Consider the following 26,186-nt stretch of genomic DNA (forward strand, 5'->3'; position numbering starts at 1 on the left):
GAGGCAGCTCTGTGCCCCAGGGAGATTTCTGCGCTCTTTCGCGTGCATGTTTGAGCCTTTTCAGGCCCACAGTGGATGAGCTCACTTTCCTTACACTGAAATCCGTCTGCCACAGTTTTGCCCATTCACTTAATCCACCAATATCTGTTTGTAATTTTAGAATTAAAATACCACCAATCATTGTGTCATCAATAAATTTGGATATGTGGTTTTCCATATCATCGTCCAAATTATTAATAAATACAGACAATAGTTAAGGCCCCAACGCCCTTGAGCGACACCAATAGTCACCCCCTGGCAATTCAAGTACCTGCCTCTGTCTGCTGCTGCTCCGCTGGTTTCCTAACCAGATCAATCATTTTAATAATTTATCTTCAATGGCGTGGGCTTCAACTTTAGCTAACAGATTCATACGAGGGACTTTACTAATTGCCATCCAGAAGTTCACATAAATAACATCCATAGGTGTTCCCAGGTCCAACATTTTAGTCACCTCTGCAAAAACTTCAATCAGGCTCAGAAGGCATGACCTGCCCTTTACAAATCCACACGGGCTCTCTCTGATCAGCTGAACATTTCCAAGGTGTTCACTCGCTCTATCCCTAATTAATGGCTCCAATGATTTCCTGACAACAGATGTTAGGCTAACTGGTCCTTGGTTTCCCACTCTGACCTTTCTTAAAGAGCCGAGTGACTACACAATTTTCCAATGGTCCGCGAATCAACTTCAGGACATTAAAATCCAGCTCGAAACACAGACCCAGCTCCAGACACACTTAGGCTCTATACACAGACCCGGCTCTATGCACATAACCGGCTCTGTACACAGACCCAGCTCTATACACACTCCTGGCTCTGTACACGGACCCAGCTCTATACACACTCCTGGCTCTGTACACGGACCCAGCTCTATACACACTCCTGGCTCTGTACACGGACCCAGCTCTATACACACTCCTGGCTCTGTACACGGACCCAGCTCTATACACACTCCTGGCTCTGTACACGGACCCAGCTCTATACACACTCCTGGCTCTATACACAGACCCAGCTCTATACACACTCCTAGCTCTGTATACAGACCCAGCTCCATACACACTCCTGGCTCTGTACACAGACCCGGCTCTATACACACTCCTGGCTCTGTACACAGACCCAGCTCCATACACACTCCTGGCTCTATACACAGATCCAGCTCTGTACATACTCCTGGCTCTGTACACACTCCTGGCTCTGTACACACTCCTGGCTCTGTACACACTCCTGGCTCTGTACACAGACCCAGCTCTGTACACACTCCCGGCTCTATAGGCAGACCAGCTCTGTACACACTCCCGGCTCTATAGGCAGACCAGCTCTGTACACAGACCAGCTCTGTACACACTCCCGGCTATATACGCCTACAAAGTTCTTTTAATACTCTGGGGTGGGAACCATCTCCTCCTGTTATTTTGTCACTCTGTAATGTCACTCACTCTGCATCGCTGTTATTTTGCTTACATTGATTTTGTTGAGTCCCTGTCCCTCATTCAATATTAGTTTCACTGGGATCTCTGGCATGCCGACCTCTTCCTCCTGTGTAAATACAGACTCATGGTAATTATTCAACACCTCCGCCATTTCCTTATTTTTATTGACAGTGTCACCGTTCTCGGTTTTCTAGTTGCTATTGGCCATCCTGATTTTCCTAGTGGAATTGTCAAGTTTTTTGTGTTATTCTGATGTCCTTTGCAAGTTTCTTTTATACTCCTTCCTTGTAGCTTTTATGATCTGTTTTGTCATCCTTTTCCTGCTCTTTGTATCTTTCCTTTTCACCAGCATCTGTGCTATTCTTTGCATTTTTGCACAATATTCCTTGTGGTTTTATATTGTGTCTGACGCCTTTTGTGTCTCTGACAAGTAGAGCGCTCGCCCTTTGGGAGTATAAACTGGTTCTTTATGACAATCTCCCACTGACGTTCTGTCATTTTACCCATTAACAGATTGGCCCCATGGACAGTCTCTGTCCCTTATGTCTCAACACATTAAAGCCAACCTTACATAAATCTGGACACTGTACTCTACATGCCTGGCTTTATACACCCAACCAGCTCTACACACGCCCAACTCTATACATGGGCCCGGCTCTATACACGGGCCCGGCTCAGGCTCTATACGTGGGCCCGGCTCAGGCTCTATACGCGGACCAGGCTCAGGCTCTATACGCGGACCAGGCTCAGGCTCTATACGCGGACCAGGCTCAGGCTCTATACGCGGGCCAGGCTCAGGCTCTATACACGGGCCCGGCTCTATACACGGGCCCGGCTCCATACACGGGCCAGGCTCAGGCTCCATACACGGGCCAGGCTCAGGCTCTATACACGGGCCAGGCTCAGGCTCTATACACGGGCCCGGCTCTATACACACTCTCAAGTCCATTTGGTACCTCTGGCCATTGTCAGAGGAATGGCTCTCCCCCTAATGACTGAATACCCCTTATGACCTCTTCTTCCTCACCCCTCAACCAGCACTTACATCACTCTGAAGTGGCCATTTTCCAGCTCTGGATCAATGTCTTATCTGAATATACAACACGTAATATACAACGTATAACATTCTTATCTAAATATACAACACGCAATATACAACGTATAACATTCTTATCTGAATATACATTGCACTTCCATCATCCAACTTCGGATCCCGAGCAGCTTTGTCCAAAACTTCCTAAAATCTTACCCTCGTCCCAAAGACGGTGACCTTTCACCATTCGACCCTCTCCAGCTGTGGGGCTGCCAGCTCCTGAAATGTGGAGATTTCAGTTGCTCACGTTGTTTGTGGGGAATCAATGATTCCACCCTGGAATCGCTTCCGACATTGGAAAATAATTGTGACTAGAAGCTCCGCACTGAGGTTCTGGTCCAATTATTCACCTCCGGATTCACCCAAACCCTCCCTCATCATAGCGTCAATCGCACTGAAGGCTGAATCTCACCGCTGAGGTAACTCAGCATTGAACAGGACTTGCTTTTTATTTTACTGAGGATTTCCAACATTTTCTGTTGTTATTTGGATCTGTGATGTTATTTCCGGTTTCCAGTATGCACAGTATTGTGTTTTCTTTTAGTTCTAGTTAATTGTCCTTTTTTCGATGAAGAATTTGATTTCACTTTATCGTCCATACAAAAATTCAGTTTGGGTACATTGCTCGTCCACAAGAAAACAAGCCCCTCTGAGCCACTCACCGTCCTGACTTGGAAATATATCGGTCGTTCCTTCACTGTCGCTGGGTCAAAATCCTGGAACTCCCTCCCTAACAGCACTGTGGGTGTACCTACACCACATGGACTGCAGCGGTTCAAGAAGGCAGCTCACCACCACCTTCTCAAGGGTAATTAGGGATGGGCAATAAATGCTGGCCCAGCCAGTCATGCCCACATCCTGTGAACGAATAAAAAATATTTAAATGAATAACAACAATAAAAAACAGAAAATCACCTTTTCCCAGGAGGTCTAACTCTAATTAAAATATGTACTAAAAACTATTCCAATGCATTGATCAGTCGGTGAGTCCCACCATGAGTATATATCCTCATCCATACATCCACCTCCTGTTATAAGATTTTATAGAGACAGTAAAGTTTCAGCAAGCGATTTGTCCGGCCTCTGAGATTGTAACCTTTCCCCTGGACACATCCAGCAGTAACACAGAGACACGGGGCGGGGGGTGATTCTCGTGGTTCACTTTACTTTCACACCCTTTACTTTCCTCCAAATTCTTCGAGAGCAGATTTTCATCCAGAAAAATCTGCTCATTAAATATCCTTACACTGTTTAAAAATAAGGAGGTCTCCTAATTTGAGGGGGAGGTGAGGAGATTCTCTCTCTCTCTCTCTCTAGGAGGGTTGTGAGTCTGTGGAATTCTCTTCCCCAGGGAGTGGTGGGGGCTGCAGGTCATTGAATGATTTTAAGGCTGAGTTGGATAGATTCTTGATTGACAAGAGAGTTATGGAGAGGGGAGTAGAGCTGAGGCCACAGTCAGATCAGCGATTATCTGACCAAATGGTAGAGCAGGCTCCAAGGGGCCGAATGGCCTCCTCCTGCTCCTAATTTGCATGTTCCTGGGGATCTTAACGAAAGCTTATTATAGTTTTTTTAATGATTTTCACCCTAGAGAAAATCTAAGATCTGCAGCCTCTAATCTGCCCTTTGCCCATTTGTGAAATGGGCAGATCATGGGCTGGAGAGACACAATGGTCAGCCGGCCGGACCCTGCTCCAGCCTCCAGCCACTCACTACACTGCCCCATCCACCTGGTATTCCCTTCAGCGGAACTGGGAGGACCTCCAGCTCCTCCACGGTCCCGGCATGCTTCAACGCCCAGCTCGGAGAACCTCCAGCTCCTCCCACGGTCCCGCCATGCTTCACCGCCCAGCTCGGAGGACCTCCAGCTCCTCCCACGGTCCCGCCATGCTTCACCGCCCAGCTCGGAGGACCTCCAGCTCCTCCCACGGTCCCGCCATGCTTCACCGCCCAGCTCGGAGGACCTCCAGCTCCTCCCACGGTCCCGCCATGCTTCACCGCCCAGCTCGGAGGACCTCCAGCTCCTCCACGGTCCCGGCATGCTTCATCGTTCCAACATGGCTGCGCGCATAGAGACCGAGTCCAGTCTGCAGAGACCGCAGTTCGGGAGTCGGTACCTGACCGACCCTGGCCGGGTTTTTCAGCATAATGCCTGGTGAGAATATGCGCGACAGGCAGGCAGATCCCCTCCCAAGAGAGAGAGAGAGAGGCCCTGCCCCCAGACCTTACAAACTCTGTCTTATAGTCAATTCTCCCATAAAAACACCCCAGCACATTTTACGCTGCAGCTGTCGCTCATAAACCTTTCCATATCTCAGCACTAGAATGTTCTGAGCTTTTTATTTCTCCACCTGCTTTACTGCTTTTCCCTGACGGGTGGGTGAATATTCATCATCCTGCTCACGTGAATAACGCTCCGCTTTTCCAACTTAAACACGGAAAGTTAACCAACGTTTCATTTTCATGACATTCACAGACTTTTTTTTTAGAATGAAGGCTGAATTAATCGTCCACTAATGATACAAGGATGATTAGACTTCTATCGATATGCACTCGGAGGGTGTTATGTAGTAACCATGTAATGTTGACCAGAGTTACATGTAGGTCATGTAGAAGTGGCAGGCCCATATCCCTGAAGGAATTAGTTGGGCTTTGACAGCAATCCAAAAGTTTTAGTCTAACGTTTCCTCCATCAGGCAGGGGTACTGAGGCTTTCCTTTTCTCCTTTCACACAGGGATAACGTGGAATGGTCTCAAGAACAAGAGGCTGCAGCCAGAAAAAAAGTTGAAGAAAATTGTACCCAGCTTGTATCTTCAGAGAAACAAGGTGAGCGAATCAACAGCTTTCCTTTCTTTCCACAAGCTAGCACCAGCTCAAGGCAAGACCTGCTGTAATTTTTAATCTATGAAAGAGACATACTTTATGTCCCAATTATGATTTGTATTTTAACACTCCATTTTTAACCATTGCAAATGAACACACACTTTCTTGGATGTTTGCACAAACTATCGGTATCTTATTCATCATGTCATAGTCCTTCAGCACAGTCAGCAGTCCAATGCTCAGGGTCCAAACCACAAGGGAATACCTGGTGCAGATTGTAGGATTGATTTATTGATTAAGTACAAATTATCACTCACAATAAAGCCTCGTTAAGAAATCAAACCAGTGAATTGATCCCAGAATCAGATTTATACATCCAACTAACAAACAGGCAGTGCCTAAAGTACAAGGAAATGAATATTAATGCAGAGTGGATGATTTTACACAACTGCCATAGGAAATTCTAAGCCCATCTCTCGAGTGAATGAAGTTGTGCAGTTAGTGCAATTTTAGTATATGTGCTGCCGAAGCGAATCCTCATCCTGTCAAAACCATGACCACAGCCTCTCACCTGCCAGATAAGTGAGCACAGAATCCTCACATTCCACTCCGGAGAGTACTAGAAATAATCTGTGATCTCACAGGCCTCTGCCCCGAGACCTCTGCCCATGTCTTTCATACTGTGCCTGTCTCTCTCTCTCTTCATTCGCCTTTCTCTATTTTATCAGCGGTCAGTGTTCCTCCTAAGCTGTTGCGTTTTCATTAAGACCTGGCAGCTTGTCTCCTAATCAACCTTGTTCTTTCTCAGGATCTGAAAGCTGTGGAGGTCTCCTCATTTCCCTAAGTCTTTCAGTGTCAGCCTAAACAACTTTATAATTTGAAATTGGTACCTCTTTTCGAGTGATGTTACAAATGCAGCACTTGTAACTCCAAATTGCCTATGTTAGCAGCGTGGTACAGTGTGCTGCTGTGACACAATTGGCTGTAGTAAAAATTATTTTAGTATCCTTCTGAAATGTGTCTTGCTTTTCAAACAGTGGAGTACGAGCTCAAGGCCAACAGCTATTGGAATGACTTCTACAAAATCCACGAGAACAGATTTTTCAAAGACCGTCACTGGCTTTTCACAGAGTTTCCTGAATTGGTTCCCAATTATAAGTCCTTCCTATTGGATAAATCCAAGCCTACTGCAGCAACATCTGACCAGGCCAACGCTGACCCCCACACCTGCCTTGACCGGACTTTTGAAAATGGCTCCCACCTGCCCCAGATGTGTGCAGAAGAAGCAGCTGTTTGTATCCAAGAGCAGAATAATTTGAAAGTTGATGCTGACAGTGTGCAGGATGGTCAGAGAACAGATATACTTGTGGACTTGTCTTCGGTGGGTATGTCCCAGATGCGCACAAAGCCAAGTGAGACAGAACTATTGGATACAGACTACTCAGGAGCGTCGGCAACATTCCGTATACTTGAGGTAATGTGGGATGTTTCACAATGTTTTACAGGTAGATACATAGGATTAACAGCACAAAAACAGGCCATTTGGCCCAACCAGTCCATACTGAGTTTTATGCTCCACTCAAGCTTCCTCCCATCTTTTCTCATCTAAATCTACCATCGTAAACACCTGTTCCCTTATCCCTTATATGGTTGTCTAGCTTCCCCTTAAATGCATCTATAATATTTATTTCAACTACTTCCTGTGGTCGTGAGTTCCACATTCTCAGCACACTTTGGGTAAAGATGTTTCTTCCAAGTTCCCTATTGGATTTCTTGGTGGTGGTTTTTGTTAAAAATGACAACTAAATTACTCCAATTACTTACTGGATGACTGCAGCAGCATTTAATACTCCACAAAGCAACCAAGAGGGCCCCAGTTGGCTTCACTGGTCTGTGAGTTCAGACACCTAGAGCTATGTGAATTAAAAATTCACTTTGCATTTTAAGAGTCCTTTTGTCTACCAGGGAAATGACTAGTAGGGAAACCTGTTCTAGCTACAACACCGGCATCTACCAGGTAATATGAAAAATTGCCCAGGTATGTCCTGTACACAAAAAGCAGGACAAATCCAACACGGCCAATTACCCCCTTCTCTCGACCATCAGTAAAGTGATGGAAGGGGTCATAAACAGTGCTATCCATGGCACTTGCTTAGCAATAACCTGCTCACTGATGCTCAGTTTGGGTGCTGCCAGGGTCACTCAGCTTCTGACCTCATTACAGCCTTGGTTCAAACATGGACAAAAGAGCTGAACTCCAGAGGTGAGGTGAAAATGCCTGTCCTTGACATCAAGGCAGCATTTAACCGAGTGTGGAACTAAGGAGCCCTGCAAAACTGGAGTCAATGGGAATCAGGGAGAAAACTCTCCGCTGGTTGGAGTCATACCTAGCACAAAGTAAGATGGAAGTTGGAGGTCAGTCATCTCAGCTGCAGGACATCACTGCAGGAGTTCCTCAGGGTAGTGTCCTCGGCCCAACAATCTTCAGCTGCCTCATCAATGACCTTCCTTCCATGATAAGGTCAGAAGTGGGGTTCGTTGATGATTGCACAATGTTCAGCACCATTCATGATCCCTCAGATACTGAAGCAGTCCATGTCCAAATGCAGCAAGACCTGGAAAATATCCAGGCTTGGGCTGACAAGTGGCAAGTAACAGTTGAGCCACACAAGTGCTGGGCAATGACCATCTCCAACAAGAGAGAATCAAACCATTGCCCCTTGACGTTCAATGGCATTACCATTGCTGAATCCCCCACTATCAACATCCTGGGGGTTACCATTAACCAGAAACTAATCTGGACTAGCCATATAAATACTGTGGCTACAAGAGCAGGTCAGAGACTAGGAATCCTGCGGCGAGTAACTCACCTCCTGAAAACCTGTCCACCATCTACAAGGCACAAGTCAGGAGTGTGATGGAATACTCCCCACTTGCCTGGATGAGTGCAGCTCCAACAACACTCAAAAAGCTTGACACCATCCAGGACAAAGCAGCCCGCTTGATTGGCACCCTTTCCACAAACATTCACTCCCTCCACCACCAACAGACAGTGACAGCAGTGTGTACCATCTACAAGATGCACTGCAGAAACTCACCAAGGCTTCTCAGGCAGCATCTTCCAAACCCACGGCAGCTACAGTCTAGAAGGACAAGGGCAGCAGATAGTTGAGAACATCACCACCTGGAAGTTCCCCTCCAAACCACTCACCATCCTGACTTGGAAATATATCGCCGTTCCTTCCCGGATGCTGGGTCAAAATCCCAGAACTCCCTAACAGCACTGTGGGTGTCTCTACACCACAGGGACTGCAGCGGTTCAAGAAGGCAGCTCACCACCACTTTCTCAAGGGCAATTAGGGGTGGGCAATAAATACTGGCCTAGCCAGTGAAGCCCACATCCCGTAAATGAATTTTTAAAAAAAAAACACTTTCTGAGAGAGACAAGCTCCCTTTCCTTACCAAACTCAACTGAGGATCAGAACTCAGCTCGTTGCAACAACCAAGTCAGATTCTTTGCTGTGTCAATTAGCCAGTATTTAGTGCCAAGCTCATTGGTTGGATATATTTAGTGGCTGGGTATTTCAAATATTTATACCAGTTTTTGGGCTGAAGGAAGTGGACACATTCAATTCCTCATGTAGCTGACCCATCACTACTGACATCATGACATGAAAAGCATTTTTTTGATGTAAATGCACTGCTGACGTAACTCAAACTATAGTTTTCATTTCTGGAATTAAGATTTGAACTAAGTGTGGTGAGGAGGAATCGCAGCTCAACAAAGTAGCAAAATGCACCTGGAACTCTGGAAAAGACTGTTCCCTACAAAAGTCTTTACAGCACGTCAGTTTGTGCAAGAATTACATTGAGGAAGATATTTTAAACTCCTAAGTAAACTTACTGAGGGAGTGCTGCACTGTTGGGGATGCCTTCTTTCAGAAGAGATGTTAAACCAAGGCCCCATCTGTGCCCACATCAGGCGGATGTGAAAGATCGCATGACACAATTTGAAGATGAGTACAAGAGTTATCCCTGGTGTCCTGACCAATAGTTATCCCTCAATCATCATCACTAACGCAGATTATCTGGTCATTATCATGTGGCTGTTTGTGGGAGCTTGCTATGTGCAAGTGTGTTTCCTACATTGCAACAGTAACTACGCTTCAGAAGTACTTAATTGGCTGCAAAGCACTTTGGGACATCCTGAGGTTGCGAAAGACACTATATAAATGCAAGTCTTTCTTTCTTGAAGTATTCAAGAGGTGAAAGAGCTTAAACAAGGTAAACGTCCTGCATGTTTAACGTAGTCACTGATTTCACAACATATGCGCACAATTTAAACCTTAGAGAGTGAAAAGTAACTTTAACTAGTTTATGCAGAGTGTGGTGAGCAGGCTGATTGTATGAGGAGATTGAAGAAAGCTGGATAAGTTGGAGAAAGATTTTATCGGTGTCAGATATCGCACAGTACGTTTCCCAAAGAGGACTGCGAGATGAGCTGTGATGCTGTTCTCCAGTCCTGCTGACTCTGTGTTCCAGTGCAGTTAACAAGTCAGATCTAGAGTGACGGTTTGGATGCTACGCTTACTGATCTCTGACCTTGTCTTGGGTAAGGGGGAATTAGTCCAGGTTCTTGCCCTTCAATATCAATCACCTCTGCTAGGGGTGTGTGGGGATAAAATGAGGACAGGATATTATCCAGCTAGGGTCCCAAGCAAGGTGAAACAGCTCATCAGACATTCACTGCCCTTTGTGTGTGAGACTGATGGAGTTGCTCAGTGCCTGGAACTTCACACCACAACATCCAGCCTTCAAGAGGAGTGATTAACACAGGGTTGGAGCTGGTGCCATGATGAGCAACATTGGAAGTCAACTTCACAGCTTGTGATTTGAATAGGGATCAAAAGAGTTCATTCTTGTCCATCAAACGAGTCCCAAAGTCTGAAGATTATCGTTCAGCACCATAACCTCTCAAACCATCACGCTCCCCTCCTTCACAAAGTATCCGACCTTTTTTTGACTCTCCTCCAATTTCTGATGAACTGCCCCTCTTTGTATGGGTCAGTAACTTATCCTGTCTGTGAATCAATAACTTGCCATCAGTGTGAAGATTAGTAACAACACCAGCAATGCTCTGTCTTTCTGCAGCTGAGTTGTTTGCTACACCAGTTTCTGCTCCCAGTTGTTGTGGGTTTCTGTTTATGTGAGTTTTCGCACAATGTCATTTTTGTGCTGCATTGTTGGGAAAAGTCACAGCTTTGGTTTATTTTGGTCCCAAGCACTGAATAACCAAGTCACACACGAGAGGGAACGTGTGCTTGTATCTCCGTGTGGGCTCTGGCTTTGAGTAAACTCTCCTGCTTTGAATGTATACCCAGTAAAATCACTTTTTTATTAAAGAAAGACTAAAAACCTTGTCTTCGGTTTGAAGTCGAGGGTTAAAATGGGGAAAACATCTCAAACTTTTACCTTTTGAACATTCTTGTTTCAAATGATGTTCCCTCGTGTCTGTGTGAAATGGGAAATTTTCTTATTATTGAGACTCTCAGGTGAAGTATGCCAGACACCAGCACCAATGAAAAGAATACTAGGAAAGGCCAACCCAGTGCAGAAGTGGAGGTTAGGTGACACCGTGCTCAGGTTTTCAAAGCCTGCGGGAAGGGAATGCTGTAGGAGGCCTAGTCGGTTGACCAGAGTTCAATGGGTAAAATTACATTTATAGTTAGCCCTTCACTGGCAAACATTGCCAAACGCTTAATTACTTTTTGAACTACAGTTACTCATGGACAACCATTTTAGACATAGCAAGACCCTCGACACAACAATGAGATGAGTGCTCAGTATAATCTGTCTAGGTTGTGTTGGTTGAAGGAGAAATGTCAGACAGTACACTAGGATAACTCCCTGAACCTCTTCAATAGTGCAGTGCAATTTTTCACTCTTCACCTTGGCCAGCTTGGTTACGATGGGCAGTAATAAATGCCTGGCTCTATTTAATGAAATGTGGAGCAGTGAGATTGCCCCTGCATTGATCTTTAACTTTCTGGATGTCCCTGTTCCTGATGGAATCTTGCTCTTTGACCTTCACGCTTATCCACGTCAAATAGACTTTTGACATCTTCTCCTTTCCATCTCTTCCTTTGACCCTAATGCTGTGTGTAAGTGTCAGTGAGGGTACAAAAAGGCTGCTTTGGGTTTGCATGAGTTATTCCCTCAGTTCCAGCAGCGCCAATCGCACTGTGTGTGTGTGTATGTGTGTGTGTGTATGTGTCTGTGTGTGTGTGTTTTTGCATTTTGGAAAAGTTGTGTTCAAAGAGGTGCTAAGAATAATGGAATCTAAGGTGAAAGGGGCAAAAAAGATTTTCAAAGAAGCATGTTTAGTTGGGTTGTGGTGGCTGTGTGTGAGGGAGATGTCCTGAGACCAGATCTGTGTTGGGAGGAGGTGTGAAAGTTGTGAATTTGAAGCAGCCATCGAGGTTTCAAACCAGAGAAGTCTGTGTTTTCAGAAAGCAGTCTGACCCTTTCTTTTCGATTTCCACAGCAAAGTGAAAGAAAGTGAGAAGTTGTGTGGTATACCTTTTACTAAAGTGATAGCAGTTTTTGCCTTGGGTAATATTACTGAATTTTTATAGTTGAAAATCTAAGAGGGAGCTGTTGCCAAGTAGTTTACTTGTCTGTCCTGACGAAGTGAAACTTTTTTGGGGGATGTTTTGTAAGACTGTTTAATTGTGTAACTTTAATCTTGTGTGCTTAAGCTTTTTTCTTCTTGTTTATAAATCTTTTAACTTTAAAATCCTAAAAGTGTTACTGGAATTCTATGCTTCTGGGATCAGTAGTTCTTAACCTTTTTTTTTATATTTTGAAAACAAGGGAATGATCAGAAAGATAAGTTTCCCTCTGGGATTTGGCTTGCTCAGCAAATTACATTGGCTGTGGTCATAACAAATTTGATAGCATTTTGGGTACTAAGGGAATTAAGGGATATGGGGATAATGTGGAAAGGTGAAGTTGAGTTCACAATCATCCATGATCTTACTGAATGGCAGAGCAGGCTCGACAGACCAAATGCCTACTCCAGTTCCTATTTCTTGTCGTCTTATGCTACTCGAGGTACTTCAGGACATATTTCTACATGATATATAAAGGTGATATATAAATGCAAGTCATTGAGATGATTCCAGTTATTTGGAACAGTCTTAACAAATAGGCTGTACAGTATCGAAATATTCCTTTCGTAGCATGTACCAAACATTTCTTTCTCTCTTCACTAGGTCGGTTGTGGAGTCGGAAATACTGTGTTCCCTATTCTACAGACTAACAAGTAAGAACCATTATTCCCTTGTTATTCCCTCATCACATCATTCACTGAGGTGCGCACCAAATAATGCCTCCCTATCGGGCCCATTCGTGATGACAAATTCAGTGTCAAATTGGCACAATGAACGCACTGTTGCCTGAGCAACGAGACTGAGAGTTCAAGCCCTCCTGCCAACTTAAGCATGTAACCCAGGCTGGCACCTCAGTGTAGCACAGAGGGAGTGCTGCACTGCCAGTGTGGGGTGTCTTTCAGATGAGACATTAAGCAGAGATGCTGCCTGCTCGAGCGAATGTCAAAGATTCCATGGCACAATTCAAAGACTAGGGGCTTCCTCTCAGCCGACATTCCTTACTCAAAAACAAATCACCAAAAGCTGATCATACGTCATTTATAAACTTGCTATTTTTGAGACCTTGCTGTGTACAAATTGACTGCTACAATTGTTTAAATGACAGTAATAACAGCACTTTAGTAGTAATCCATTGGTTATATTGTCCAGTGGTGGTGATGAGGCATTACATAAATGAGCAATTCTTTCTTGCTGTTTTTATGATTATCAGCTGTGATGGAGGGTTCTGCTAAACTGCTCCCTCCAGTGTTCACCTGCCAAATAACAACTGAGAGGCACTGGCTGACGAAGCTGTTTTAAGTATTGTGAAAAGCTAAAAGCTAAACACTGCAGATGTTGGAAACCCTAAAAGAAAAAGAGAAAATGCTGGAAACGCTTTTGAGTATATCTAGCATTTTCTGTTTCTTTTAATATTCATTAAGCCAACAACCTAACGTTGTGTATATGTAAGAACTAGTTTATACTTTTCCTTCTTGTGCCACACTAAATCAAACTTTCTGCACGTCAGTTAATACTTGTCACTAACATGTGCATCAGGAGTTGTATGTTTAAGCCATACCTTTTGTAAACAATTGGTGCTAAGCATGGATGCTGCAAACTGTAGCTTACAGAAAATGCCTATATAACCTGACCTTCACCTGCTTCGATCGCAGGTTTTCTGTTATGCTTGGGTCGTTGACTCTGATGTGCAACCATTGCCTGGGGTGGTACCAGCTACAACTCCTGTGTGCCTTTTGTCCTCCATGTCTGCCTGTGATTAGGTGAGGATGGGGAAGGAAAGACATAACATCTGCCCACTCCTAAGGTTCAGGGATATTTACTGCTTTTAACACAACACGGGTTAAAATTTGACATCATAAAAAATCTACCCTTGGGGGAACTAGTTGACAAAGTAAACTTGCCCCCTGTGCCCCATCTCAGTGGCTGCAAGAGTTCAAGTGAAATAAGTCTGGGGTAATCTTAAGCTGGTTCTGTGTGGTTACAGACCTCCCCTCCCCTATTTAGTTTGGCACAAATCAACACTATTCTCACAGCCTTCCTGCAGCTCCAAGTCTGCTGATGCTGAATGTGGGCATCTCTCACACTAGGCTCCTTCTGAGGCGATTGACATGATCTTTGCAAAGTTTTACTGAAACAAAACAAAAACCCACAGCCATACCTGATCCTGCCATCGCTCAACACCAGCACTGAGGTGTGTTCGCCAGCAGGAGGCACTGGAAAATGATCAGGACACTTTCACTTGCCTTCACTTATCTGAAGAACGAGGGTTAGGGCTAACTGCAGATTCCTGTTCACTAACTGTGCACACAACCAGTTTCGGATGTCAGTTTAATCTGTTAGTTAGTGCTGCAGACTCTTTGTTGTCCACCATTTCATAGGAATCATGTACATAATGTAGGAACTAGGGTAGGAAGAGTTAATAGGTTTCTGACATTGTGGAAATTGCAGAGGCACTGGCAATAATCTTTCAATGTTCCCTGGATTCGGGGGAGGTACTGGAGAATTGCCCTTGTTCAAAAAAGGTTGTAAAGATCTGCCCTGCAATTGCAGAGCAGTCAGTTTAACTTCAGTGATGGGGAAACTTCTAGAAACAATTATTCGGGATAGAATTAATAGTCACATGGAAAAATGTGGATTGATTCGGAAGAGTCAGCATGGATTTGTTAAAGGAATATCGTGTCTAACTAGCTTGCTGGAGTTTTTTGAAGAGGTAACCGAGATGGTTGATGGGAGAAAGGTTGCTGATGTGGTGTAAATGGGCTTCCGAAAGGCGTTCGATACAGTGCCACACAACAGACTTGTGAGGAAAGTTATAGATTATAAAAGGGACAGTAGCAACGTGGATACAAAATTAGCTGAGGGATAGGAAACAGAATAATTGTATTTTTCGGGCTGGAAGAAGGTTTGTAGTGGAGTTCCCCAGGGTCAGTATTGGGAGCCCTGCCTTTCCTGATATATATAAATGATCTAGATCTTGGTGTGCAGGGGACAATTTCAAAGTTTGCGGATGACACAAAACTTGGGAGAATTGTAAACTGTGAGGAGGACAGTGTAGAACTTCACAAGGACATTCACACACTGGCAGAGTGGGCAGATAGGTGGCAGATGAAGTTCAATGCGGAGAAGTGTGAGGTGATGCATTTTGGTACAAAGAACATGGAGAGTCAGTGTAAAATAAAGGATACTATTCTAAAGGAAGTACAGGAGCAGAGACACCTGGATGTATATGTACTTAAGTCATTAAAGGTGGCAGGACAGGTGGAGAGCTGTTACTAAAGCATACATTATTCTAGGCTTCATTAATAGGGGCATAAGAACAGGGAGGTTTTGATGAGCTTATATAAGGCACTGGTTAGACCTCAGCTAGAGTATTGTGTACAGTTCTGGGCACCACACTATAGGATTGATGTGAATGCATTAGAGAGAGTGCAGAAGAGGCTTACAAGAATGGTTCAACACTTCAGTTATGAGGAAAGATTGGAGAAGTTGGGACTGTTTTCCTTGGAGAGGAGAAGGCTAAGAGGAGACTTGATAGAAGTTTTCAAAGTGATGAGGGGTCTGGACAGAGTAGATAGGGAGAAACTGTTCCCGCTCATAAACAGATCGAGAACCAGAGGGCACAGTTTCAAAGTGTTTTACAAAAGAATCAAATGCGAGGTGAGAAAAAAACTTTTCACACAGCGAGTAGTTAGGGCTTGGAATACACTGCCTGGAAGTCTGGTGGAGGCAGGTTTGATTGAGGCATTCAAGAGAGCATTGGATGGTTATTTAAATAGAAACAGTGTGCAGGGTTACGAGGAAAAGGCACGAGATTGGCACTAAGTTAAAATGCTCAGAGAGCCAGTGCAGACACAATGGGCCGAATGGCCTCCTTCTGCACCGTAACAATTCGGTGATCCTGACATCTAGTTTACAAGAATGAATGCAATGGGTGTGGAGAAAAAATGGTCCTAGGTTTTCAGTTCTGTTCCTTTAACAAGAGCTGACCGTAGCATCTGTCATGTTTTGTCTCTGGGCAGTTTGAGAAAGTTGTTGAGATTACTGATGGAAGGATAGGTGCTGTCACTAACACTCCTCTTGTACCCTTGCAGTGACCCAGGGCTGTTTGTGTACTGCTGCGATTTTTCCTCCGCTGCTGTGGAACTCATTAAGGTGAGAAAGTTGCAATTGTGCTCTTGCTTTTGTCTGTGAATGTGCCTCTCCCTGTAGCCCAATCTATCCTACTCATCAGTTCTATGTCAGCAGCACTCCTCACAGTGGGCTTGGGGCTTACCAAGCATCTACCACTTAGTGTATTGGAATCGGCCATGTGGTTGATAATGCAGCTAGATACCAACAAACTGACCCAGTGAGCAGAAAAGCGTGAAATGGAATTGAGTTTGGAGAATTGTGAGGTAACGCATTTGTACAGTGCACACAAGGCAGTAGTATGCACAATAAATGATGCAATAATGAGAAGTGTAAAGGAATAAAGGGACCTTGGAGTGTATGTCCACAGATCCCTGAAGGTAACAGGACAAGTAGGTAAAGTGGTTAAGAAGGCATATGGGATATTTTCCTTTATTAGCTGAAGCACTACAGCAGGAAGGTTATGCGCAAACTGTATAAAACACTAGTTAGGCCACAGCTGGAGTACTGTGTAGAGTTTTGGTCACCACATGAGGAAGAATGTGATTGCACCAGAGTGGGTACACAAGAGATTTACAAGGATGTTGCCAGGAATGGAGAATTTTAGCAATGAGGAAAGACTGGATAGTTTAGGATTGTTTTCTTTAGAACAGAGAGGGCTAAGGGAAGATTTAATTGAGGGGTATAAAATTGTGAGGTTGCCATTAAATGAATAGGAAGGATAGCAGGGAGGTCAGTAACCAGGGGTCATGAATTTGTGGTAATTGGCAGAAGGATCAGAGGGGAGTTGAAGAGAATATTTTCATGTGGTGAGGATCTTGAACTCACTGCATGAAAGGGTGGTAGAGGCACAAACCCTTGTCACATTTAAAAAAAAAATACCTAAAAATGCCTGACAAGGCTACGGACCAGGAACTGGAAAGTGGCGCTGCGATGGACAATCTTTTTCAGCCAACATAGACGCAATAGGCCGAATGACCTCCTGTGCAGTAAATTTTCTGTGTTTCTATGGAAATGTTTTGCATAACTCTATTCTTCACAGCAATCTCAGAGCAGCAGTGGGGTAATGTTAAGTTATACTCCTTAGACTTTTGACTCACTTTTGATGCTGTTCCAGGCTTATGGTGGCCATATGCTAAAAGAGAAGATATGTCACTTCATAAAAACAGGGTTATGGCCTGACTGAGCAGCTACTAGAGCTATTCTGCAGGGCTTGCACTGCAAATGGAGTCTGTTATCAGCAATCCAGGCAGACCCCAATCTTTACAACAGAGTGCTGGTCTGAGGAGAGGGTTAAGCAATTTATACAATTCTTGTATTTTTTTCTCTTTATATTTTTTATATGCTTCTCTGGCACGGCCGGCATTTGTTGCCCACCCTTAATTGCCCTTGAACTGAGTGGCTTGCTAGGCCATTTCAGAGGGCAGTTAAGAGTCAGCCACATTGCTGTGGGTCTGGAATCACATGTAGGCCAGACCAGGGAAGGACAGCAGATTTCCTTCCCAAAAGGGCATTCGTAAACCAGCTGGGTTTTTACAACAATCAATGATAGTTGTCATGGTCACCGTTATATCCTAGCTTTATGTTCCAGATTTTATTAATTGAATAACAGAACATTTATTAACAGGTGGCTGACAGGAGATTCTTCCTTTTTCATTCTTTCTTTTCAGATAACAATCTAATTCCATTTTGAATGCTTAGATTGAACCTGCCTCCACCATGCTCTCAGGCAGCACATTCCAGACCCCAGTCACTCGCTGTATGAAAAAGTTTTTTCTTACGTCACTTTTGCTTCTTTTGCCAATTACATTAAATCTGTGCCCTCTTGTTCTCTATTTTTTCATGACTGGGAACAGTTTCTCCCTATCTACTCATTCCAGACCCTTCTTTTCTCCATGGAGAACAATCCTAACTTCTCCAGTCTATCCTCATAATTGAAGTTCCTCATCCCTGGAACTGTTCTCGTGAATCTTTTCGGCATTCCCTCCAATGCCTTCATATCCTTCTTAAATGTGGTGCCCAGAACTGGACACAATACTCCAGCTGAGGCCGAACTAATGTCTTACATCATGTTCAACATCACCTGTTTGCTCATGTACTCTGTGTCCCTATTGATAAAGCCCAGGATGTTGTATACTTTATTAACCGCTCTCTCAACCTGTTCTGCTACTTTCAATGACTTATGCACATATACACCCAGGTCCCTCTGCTCCTGTCTCTCCATGCTCACTTCACATTTCTCCACATTGGACTTCATCTGCCATTTGTCTGCCCATTTCACCAACTTACCTATGTCCTTTTGAAGTTCTACACTATCCTCTCAGACCACAATGCTTCCAAATTTTGTATCATCTGCAAATTTTGAAATGTGCTGGAACAACTCAGCAGCTCTGGCAGCATCCGTGAAGTGAGAAACAGAGTTAATGTTTTGAGTCAAATATGTCTCTTCGAAACCAGTAAGGTACCAGGTTTGGTCCTCAGACTTGGTGACAGCTGGAGTATTGCTCAATTGGCAATTATTCACAACTGACTGTGAGCAGACTATTTGGTCAAATAGAACATCACTGCTGACCTCACTTGCGCTTCCCCGCGAGTGTCGCTGTATTGTGATTATTAGAAAGAACCCTGGCTGATCTTTAGCCTCTTTCGGAGCCAGAGCTGCAGATCCAGTTTGTAACATTCCAGAGTGTTGCATGTGCCCACAAAGCCGTCTCCGGGGAAGAAGCAACATTTACAGTGCCCTATGTGCATTAACTAATGGTGTGTCTCTAATGATGGCAAGGCTGTTGGACTCTATTATCACTGAGTTCCTGTTCATTCTAGAACCAGGACTGGAGCTCAACACCAGAGTGTGCCCAAATTCCCTGCCCTGGCTCTCTGATTCTTTCAGTCCATCTGGCTGGGGGAGTTGTTATTGGTCCTCAGTGGGTTAGATTTGGGGGAGGTTCACACTGAGCACAAATCAAACCTATACAGGGGCTTTGCGTTCTGGCTCTAACTATCATTAGTGTTTCACCTTTCCAGTCTTGACTCATAGTGATACCATATACAGGCTTATTTTAAACAGTCTTTTGGTTGACTGAGCGAAACATCAGCTTCGAATCAATGCAATTTATGAGGTATTGGAGGGGGGAAGGCACCTCTTTAAAAGGGATGACTCTAAAGAATTAATCTGTTGGCATTTCACAAACTGCCTGACGAGATGATTTGAAAGTTTGGAACTTATACAGTGCAGAAGGAGCAATCATGTCTGTGCCAGCTCTTGGAGAGCTATCCAATTGGTTCCACTCCCCTGCTATTTCCTCATAACCAATGTTCCCTTTAAGCTGTGCAGATGTGTGACCACACAACCTAAAAGTTCCAGCACAAGTCAGGTTCCTTAAGTTACCGCGCAAGAGCATTTAAAGGGCCCACGTGCTACAAAAAAAGTACATTGCCCACAACTCTGCAAATCTTTAATTTTCAATTATTTATCCAATTCTCTTTTGTGAGTGACTATTGAATTTTTCACCACGCTTTCAGATAGTCCAGATCATCATAACTCACTGCATAAAGTAATTTCTCCTCATCCCCCTTTAATCACTTAATTAAATCCGTGTCCTCTGGTTGCCAATCTTCCTGCCAATGAAAACAGCATGCACAGCACAAGAACCCACAGTGTGTGTACCACTGTCTCGTATCACTGTGCTGTAGTAATTTATACAATACATCTGTTCTCTAATACATAGAAGAATGAACCCTATCCCAATCTCTAATTGTTCAAGTATTTCACTCTCTGCTGAAATAAATCTTTAGATCTATTCGACAGTGTTTCTCTTCTAGTGTGTCTATTACCAAACCTCAGATTAGCAGCTGAGCCATTGGTCTGAGCTCTGGTGTCCTGCAGACTACAAGTTGTGTCAAAATTTTGTCCTTCTGTTTCTAGCTGAACTCTGGTTATGATCGCTCTCGCTGCCTTGCTTTTGTCCACGATTTGTGTGATACACAGGCCAACTATCCAATGCCAAATGAAAGCCTGGACATCATCATCCTCATATTTGTCCTCTCAGCGATACATCCAGATAAGTAAGTACCTCGGTCGTGTACGGTACTCATGCCCTAGACTATGTCAAACATATGGTACTAGACAACGTACATAGTGTGAGGTTGAGTACAGTAGCATAATGGTTATGTTACTGTACTAGTAATCCAGAGATCTGGAGAAATGATCCAGACATGTGAATTAAAATCCTTTCATAGCATCTGGTGAAATGCCTTAAAAAGCTAGTATCAGTAATGGGAACTACGAAATTACCAGATTGGCATAAACATCTGTTTGGTTCAGTAGTATGCTTTAGGGAAGAAAATCTTTAAATCCTTAGTTGGACGGACTTGATGGCCCACTCCTAGGGTCTTAAAGGAGTGGCTGTAGAGATAGTAGATAGAGATGCATTGGTGGTAATCTTCCAAAATTCCCTAGATTCTGAAAAGGTGCCAGTGGATTGAAAAGCTGCACATGTTAACACGCTTTTCAAGAAAGACTACGACTTAGGAGAAGGCCAATCAGACCCTCGAGCCTGCTCCGCCATTTAATAAGATCATGCCTGATCTGATTGTAACCTCAACTCCACATTCCCATCTACCCCTGATAACCTTTCACCCCATTGCTTATCAAGAATCTCTCTAGCTCTGCCTTAAAAATATTCAAAAGCTCGATGTTTCCACTGTCCTTTGAGGAAGAGGGTTCCAAAGTGTCTCAACCCTCAGAGAAAAAAAATTCTCCTCATAAATGGGCCACCCCTTATTTTTAAACAGTGACCCCCAGTTCTAGATTCTCCCACAAGAGGAAATATCCTTTCCACATCCACCCTGTCAAGACCCCTCAGGAACATATGTTTCAATCAAGTCACTTCTTACTCTTCTAAACTCAAGTGGATACAAGTCTAGCCTGTCCAACTTTTCCTCATAAGACAACCCGCCCAATCCCGGTATGAGTCTAGTAAACCTTCTCTGAACTACTTCCAACGCGTTCACATTCTTCCTTAAATAAGGACACCGATACTGTACAAGTACTCCAGATATGGTCTCATTGAAGCATAACCTCTCTACTTTTGTGTTCAATTCTCCTCGCAATAAACATTCTATTAGCCTTCCTAATTATTTGGTATACCTGCATATTATCCTTTTGGGACTAGTACACCCAGATCCCACTGCATCTCAGAGCTCTGCAATCTCTCACCGTTTAGATAAAATGCTTCTTTTATTCTTCCTGCCAAAATGGACAATTTTTTAAATTTTCCCACATTATACTCCATTGCCAGATCTTTGCCTACTCACTTAACCCATCTATATCCTTTTTTAGCCTCCTTATGTCCCCTTCACAACTTACTTTCCTACCTATCTGTGTGTCATCAGCAAATTTAGCAGCCATCCCTTCAGTCCCTTCATCCAAGTCATTTATATAAATTGTAAAAAGTTGAGGCCCCAGCACTGATCCCTGTGGCACACCACTTGTTCCATCCTGCCAACCAGAAAACCATTTATGCCAACTCTCTGTTCAGAGGGAGGAAGGGAGACAGAAAGCAGAAAACTATGAGCCAGTTAGACTAACATCTGTCATTGGGAAAATGTGAGAATTCATTATTAAGGAGGTAGTAGCAGGACATTTAGAAAGTTATAATACAATCAAGCAGGGTCAACAAGGTTTTGTGAAAGGGAAATAGTGTTTGACAAATTTATTACAGTTCTTTGTGAATATAACAAGCAGGCTGCATAAAGGGGAACGAGTAATGTATTGGAATTCCAAAAGGAATTCAATAAGGTGCCACATAAAAAGGTTACTGCCTAGGATGAAGGGACCGAGTGTATTATAGCCAAGTTTGCTGATGATACAAAGATAGGTAGGAAAGCAAGTTGTGAGGAGCATACAAAAGATCTGCAAAGAATAGGTTATGTGAATGGGCAAAAGATTGGCAAATGGATTATTAGATGGGAAAGTGTGAGGTTGTCTACTTTGGCAGGAAAAATAGAAAAGCAGCATATTATTTAAATGGAGAGAGACCGCAGAATGCTGCAGTACAGAGGGCTCTGGGTGTCCTTGTACATGAATCACAAAAAGTGAGTATGCAAATTCAGTAAGTAATTTGGTAGGCAAATGCAAACTTGGAACAAAAACAAAAATACCTGGAAAAACTCAGCAGGTCTGCCAGAATCTGCGGAGAGGAACACAGTTAACGTTTCGAGTCCGTATGCAAACTTGGTCTTTGTAGTAAGGGGGGTAGAGTATAAAAGTAGAGAAGTCTTGCTACAACTGTGCAGGATATTGGTGAGGCCACACATGGACTACTGTGTACAGTTTTGTATTTAAAGCAGTTCAGAGAAAATTCGCAAGGCTGATTCCTGGGATGAAGGGGTTGTCTTATGAGGAAAGGTTGAGCAGGTTGGGCCTATACTCATTGGACTTTAGGAGAATGAGAGGTGAGCTTATTGAAAGATAAGATTCTGAGGGGGCTTGACAGATGTTGACAGGATTTTTCCTCTCATGGGGGAATCTGGAACTCGGGGCACAGTTTAAAAATAAGGGCCTCCCAATGGTTCACCATTTAAGACAGAGATGAGGAGATATTTCTTCTCTGAGGGCTATTAATGTTTGGAATTCTCTTCCCCAGAGAATAGTAAAGCCTGGGTTGTTAAGCTCCAATAGCTGTTTGGCAATAAGGACCGCGACCAAGACAAACTCTTTCAGATAGAGTTTTATTTCTGGTGCATAAAGCTCTCTACAGAGACAACTTGTCTCACCCATTATCCTTTTATTCATCTAATTGGGTGCTTAGGTTGCTAATTCACAAGGAGTTCAACTGCTAATTACCAGTTAACTGTTTTCTTCCCCAACAGGTTCCCCTCCTCTTAAGAAAGTAACCCTTAAGTTTATATAATCACGAAAAAAAAGGATCTTCTCTTCCAAAGCACAAACATCAATATACATTTTTCATTCAATAAATCCACCTTATTCCCCCTCCTTTAAAAAAAAACACATGCATAGAAATGTCCACACAAAAGAATATTCCCTCTTGCCTTCTCAAAGGAAAAGACATCGCTCTTTGAGGATCTCCAATAACTTTTTGGAGCTCGCTCCCCTTTTTATGAAGCAGTTGGACAATTGGTAGCTGATATCAATCCGTTTGATTTTGGCAATCTCCTTATTCTCGAGCATCTGTTTTAAGCTTGCAATGTCAATTCCCAATCTCTTTTCGTTAACGCACTTCGTAGAGTGAACATTTTCCCAAAGTGACATATTGTCTATGAGACATTCGATAGGCACCGTTCCCAAATACCCTTTTCCATTTAAAATTTCTGCCAGCATCTTTGATATAAAAAATGCCATATCAACCACCTCAACAAGGCTGAGAGTCTCCACTGCCAACGTAATTTTTACAACTCTTCATATCTTTAGATTCCCATGCCAAAGGGCAACATTTACCCACCCACCCCCGCCATGAGAAATATTATAAATCCTCCCGCAATTGAAAATCCATCGCGTACATTTGCAGAAGATGCATCACTGAACACAATGTTTCATTTTTCTAAGATCACCCAAAGATGGGAATTTCTATTTTTAATTTTGTCAGTGTTTTGTTTGCTCGAATGATTTCTTCAACCTTGGGATCGTTCATTTTAGTACTCACTTCCAAAACTGACGTCCGGCCTTGTTTGTTTGCCTAGCGAATTGAGTTGCCCAATTAGACTTCTGAGGTCCCCTCTTTCCATTTCAGAAGCTACTGTATTTTTCTAGGAGGCCCCACCACGACCAATTGCAATGGGATTGACATTCTCTAAGTAGGATTGTTGATGTAAGATGATGTGTGATCCGCTGTGCCTGATTTCTAATCCAATGTATTTAAACGCACCAGGAGCTTGACTTTCAATTTTGAACTTCTTTCTGAGCCCATTAATGACAATCGTTTCAAATTCGCTACTACCTCCCCACAAAAATATCGTCTATGTGCATCATAAAGATGCCTGCATGTTTCCCTCCATGGTGCCAACAAAACATTGCCGGATCCGTTTCCAACTGAAGACAACTCAACTTTAACAAAACTGAGAAATACCAAACTCCGGATGTGTCATTTGAACCGTATATGCATTTATTTCACTTCCAGAGTGTCCTTTCTGCATTTGGCGCCTCTTTTGGTGGACAGGAGAAAAACTTCCCTTTGAAGTTGGTGTCCCTACAAAAAGGCAGCTTTAGTATCAATGGACTTACATTCCCGAGCATTTGTAGCTAACAGAGCCAAGAAGATCTTCAGAATAACTTTTCCTGCCATTGGTGAATCTACTTTTATATCCTAGCAACCCAATTTTAATTCAAACCCTCATGCCACTAGCCTAGCTTTAGCTTTATAAGTCCCAACAGGAAGCACCTTTTCTGTGCATATTCATCCATGCAACAGAGCTGGTTGTCCCCTATCTGGCACCTCTGTGTATACCCCAAATTTCTTTCCAACTATGTAGTTCTTACTGTTTGGAATCCTTTATTAATTTATCATCTAATTTGCTTGAAGCTACTAAGACTTCTCGATCATATGAACTCCTGCTCCTTGTAGCATTATCAGTCTGTGCCATATTCCTTGACCTTGTTAAGCTACACCCTCTATCCTGCCCTGTATCACGCTCTGGACTGTTACTGTTAGATCTCCCGCTCCCAATTATAGATGTTCTTTCAACAGTTTGCAATCACTTCCTGGAGGCATGTTCTCTCCCAGACCCACTGTCTGAACTGATACATTTTTGTGCCTTCCGTTTTTGAGCTTCATGTTTCCAATCCATAAGCCTAACCTCCTGTCCTTGACCTCGTATATTTAACCAGTTTTTATATTTTCCAGTGGCCTTCCCTGCTCTACCTACAATTATCACATCCCGCCATTGACTGGTCCCTTCTGGCAAGTATGTAACTTTAGTGTCAGCTTTTGGCAGTTGTCCTCTGGGACTAATCGCCTCATCTTGTTCGTCCAAATTATTGTGTCCATCTTCAGATACCCGGTCAACTTCAGCTACCTGGCCCTCACAATCATGCAACACATGGGTATAAGTACAAGGTTCCTCATCACTTCCTACAGCACTTTCCAGATTCGCAAATTTCTAATCCATGCTAACTAGCCTTGATGAGTGTACCCAAACAGTCACTTTATAGCATGGGAACCAGACTGTTTTACCATCTTTATTTACCATCTTTACCTATAACCTTTCCCAGACCTTTCCACTTGTTAAGTCCTTCTCTTTTATAGTATACCATGTCTCCCTGGTTGAAATTAGTTTCCGATGATCGTACATAGTGCCTTAGAGCTCGCCGAATTCTTTCTGAAACTTTGGCTTTAAGGAAAGCTCTTCTACAGCGTATAGTGCATTTAAATGCTCAGAAAAGGTAGAGCTAATCGTAGTTCCCTCCCAAGCTGGGGGATGATCACTCAGGACTGAAGGAATTTTTGGGTTTCTACCAAAAACCAACTGATATAGCCCCCAACCACCTGCGGCAAATTTTTGGCATGAACAGCCAATGCTGGAGCTGATAATTTACAGCTTGGTCTATCCGCCAATATTTTACGAAGCATCTCATCTATCACCACGTGATTGCTTTCACACAATCCGTTACTAAAAGGGCTTTCTGCTGCTGTATTCATAACTACTATATTCATGTTTACATACATATCTCGAAAATCGTAGTTAGCAAATTCCCACCCATTAACAGTGAGGAATTTTGCTGCTTGTCCCAATCCAGTCCCTATCCACTTTTCCACAACCTGGTCCACACTTTTCTTTTTAATGTACGTGATTGTCGACTAGGCAAACCTTGTTGCTAAATCCACAAAATGTAAAATAAAAATGTTCTTTACTTTATCCCACACTTTTAAATCCATCACCGCAACTTCATTGAAATCCCTTGTTAAGGGTAGACTCACTATGGGCCGCAATGGTGTCCTTCTGTATTTCTTGCATATATCGCATCTATCGCTTATCCCCTCTTA

The 26,186-nt window shown here is 43.4% G+C and overlaps 1 protein-coding gene across 1 annotated transcript in view; it reads left to right on the plus strand.

Annotated features, from left to right (window-relative positions):
• Positions 1–4,568: 4,568 nt before the first annotated feature.
• The window catches only part of mettl2a (methyltransferase 2A, methylcytidine), a 39,547-nt gene continuing 17,929 nt past the window's right edge, over positions 4,569–26,186 (plus strand). The window contains exons 1-6 of the mRNA XM_078529825.1: positions 4,569–4,717; positions 5,298–5,389; positions 6,424–6,860; positions 12,661–12,710; positions 16,149–16,209; positions 20,111–20,250. Of these exons, the coding sequence (XP_078385951.1) occupies positions 4,602–4,717; positions 5,298–5,389; positions 6,424–6,860; positions 12,661–12,710; positions 16,149–16,209; positions 20,111–20,250 (896 nt within the window). The 5' untranslated portion in view covers positions 4,569–4,601. The remainder of the gene's footprint in view (positions 4,718–5,297; positions 5,390–6,423; positions 6,861–12,660; positions 12,711–16,148; positions 16,210–20,110; positions 20,251–26,186) is intronic.

This window comes from Cetorhinus maximus, chromosome 25, assembly GCF_964194155.1.
Source record: "Cetorhinus maximus chromosome 25, sCetMax3.hap1.1, whole genome shotgun sequence".
NCBI lineage: Eukaryota > Metazoa > Chordata > Chondrichthyes > Lamniformes > Cetorhinidae > Cetorhinus > Cetorhinus maximus.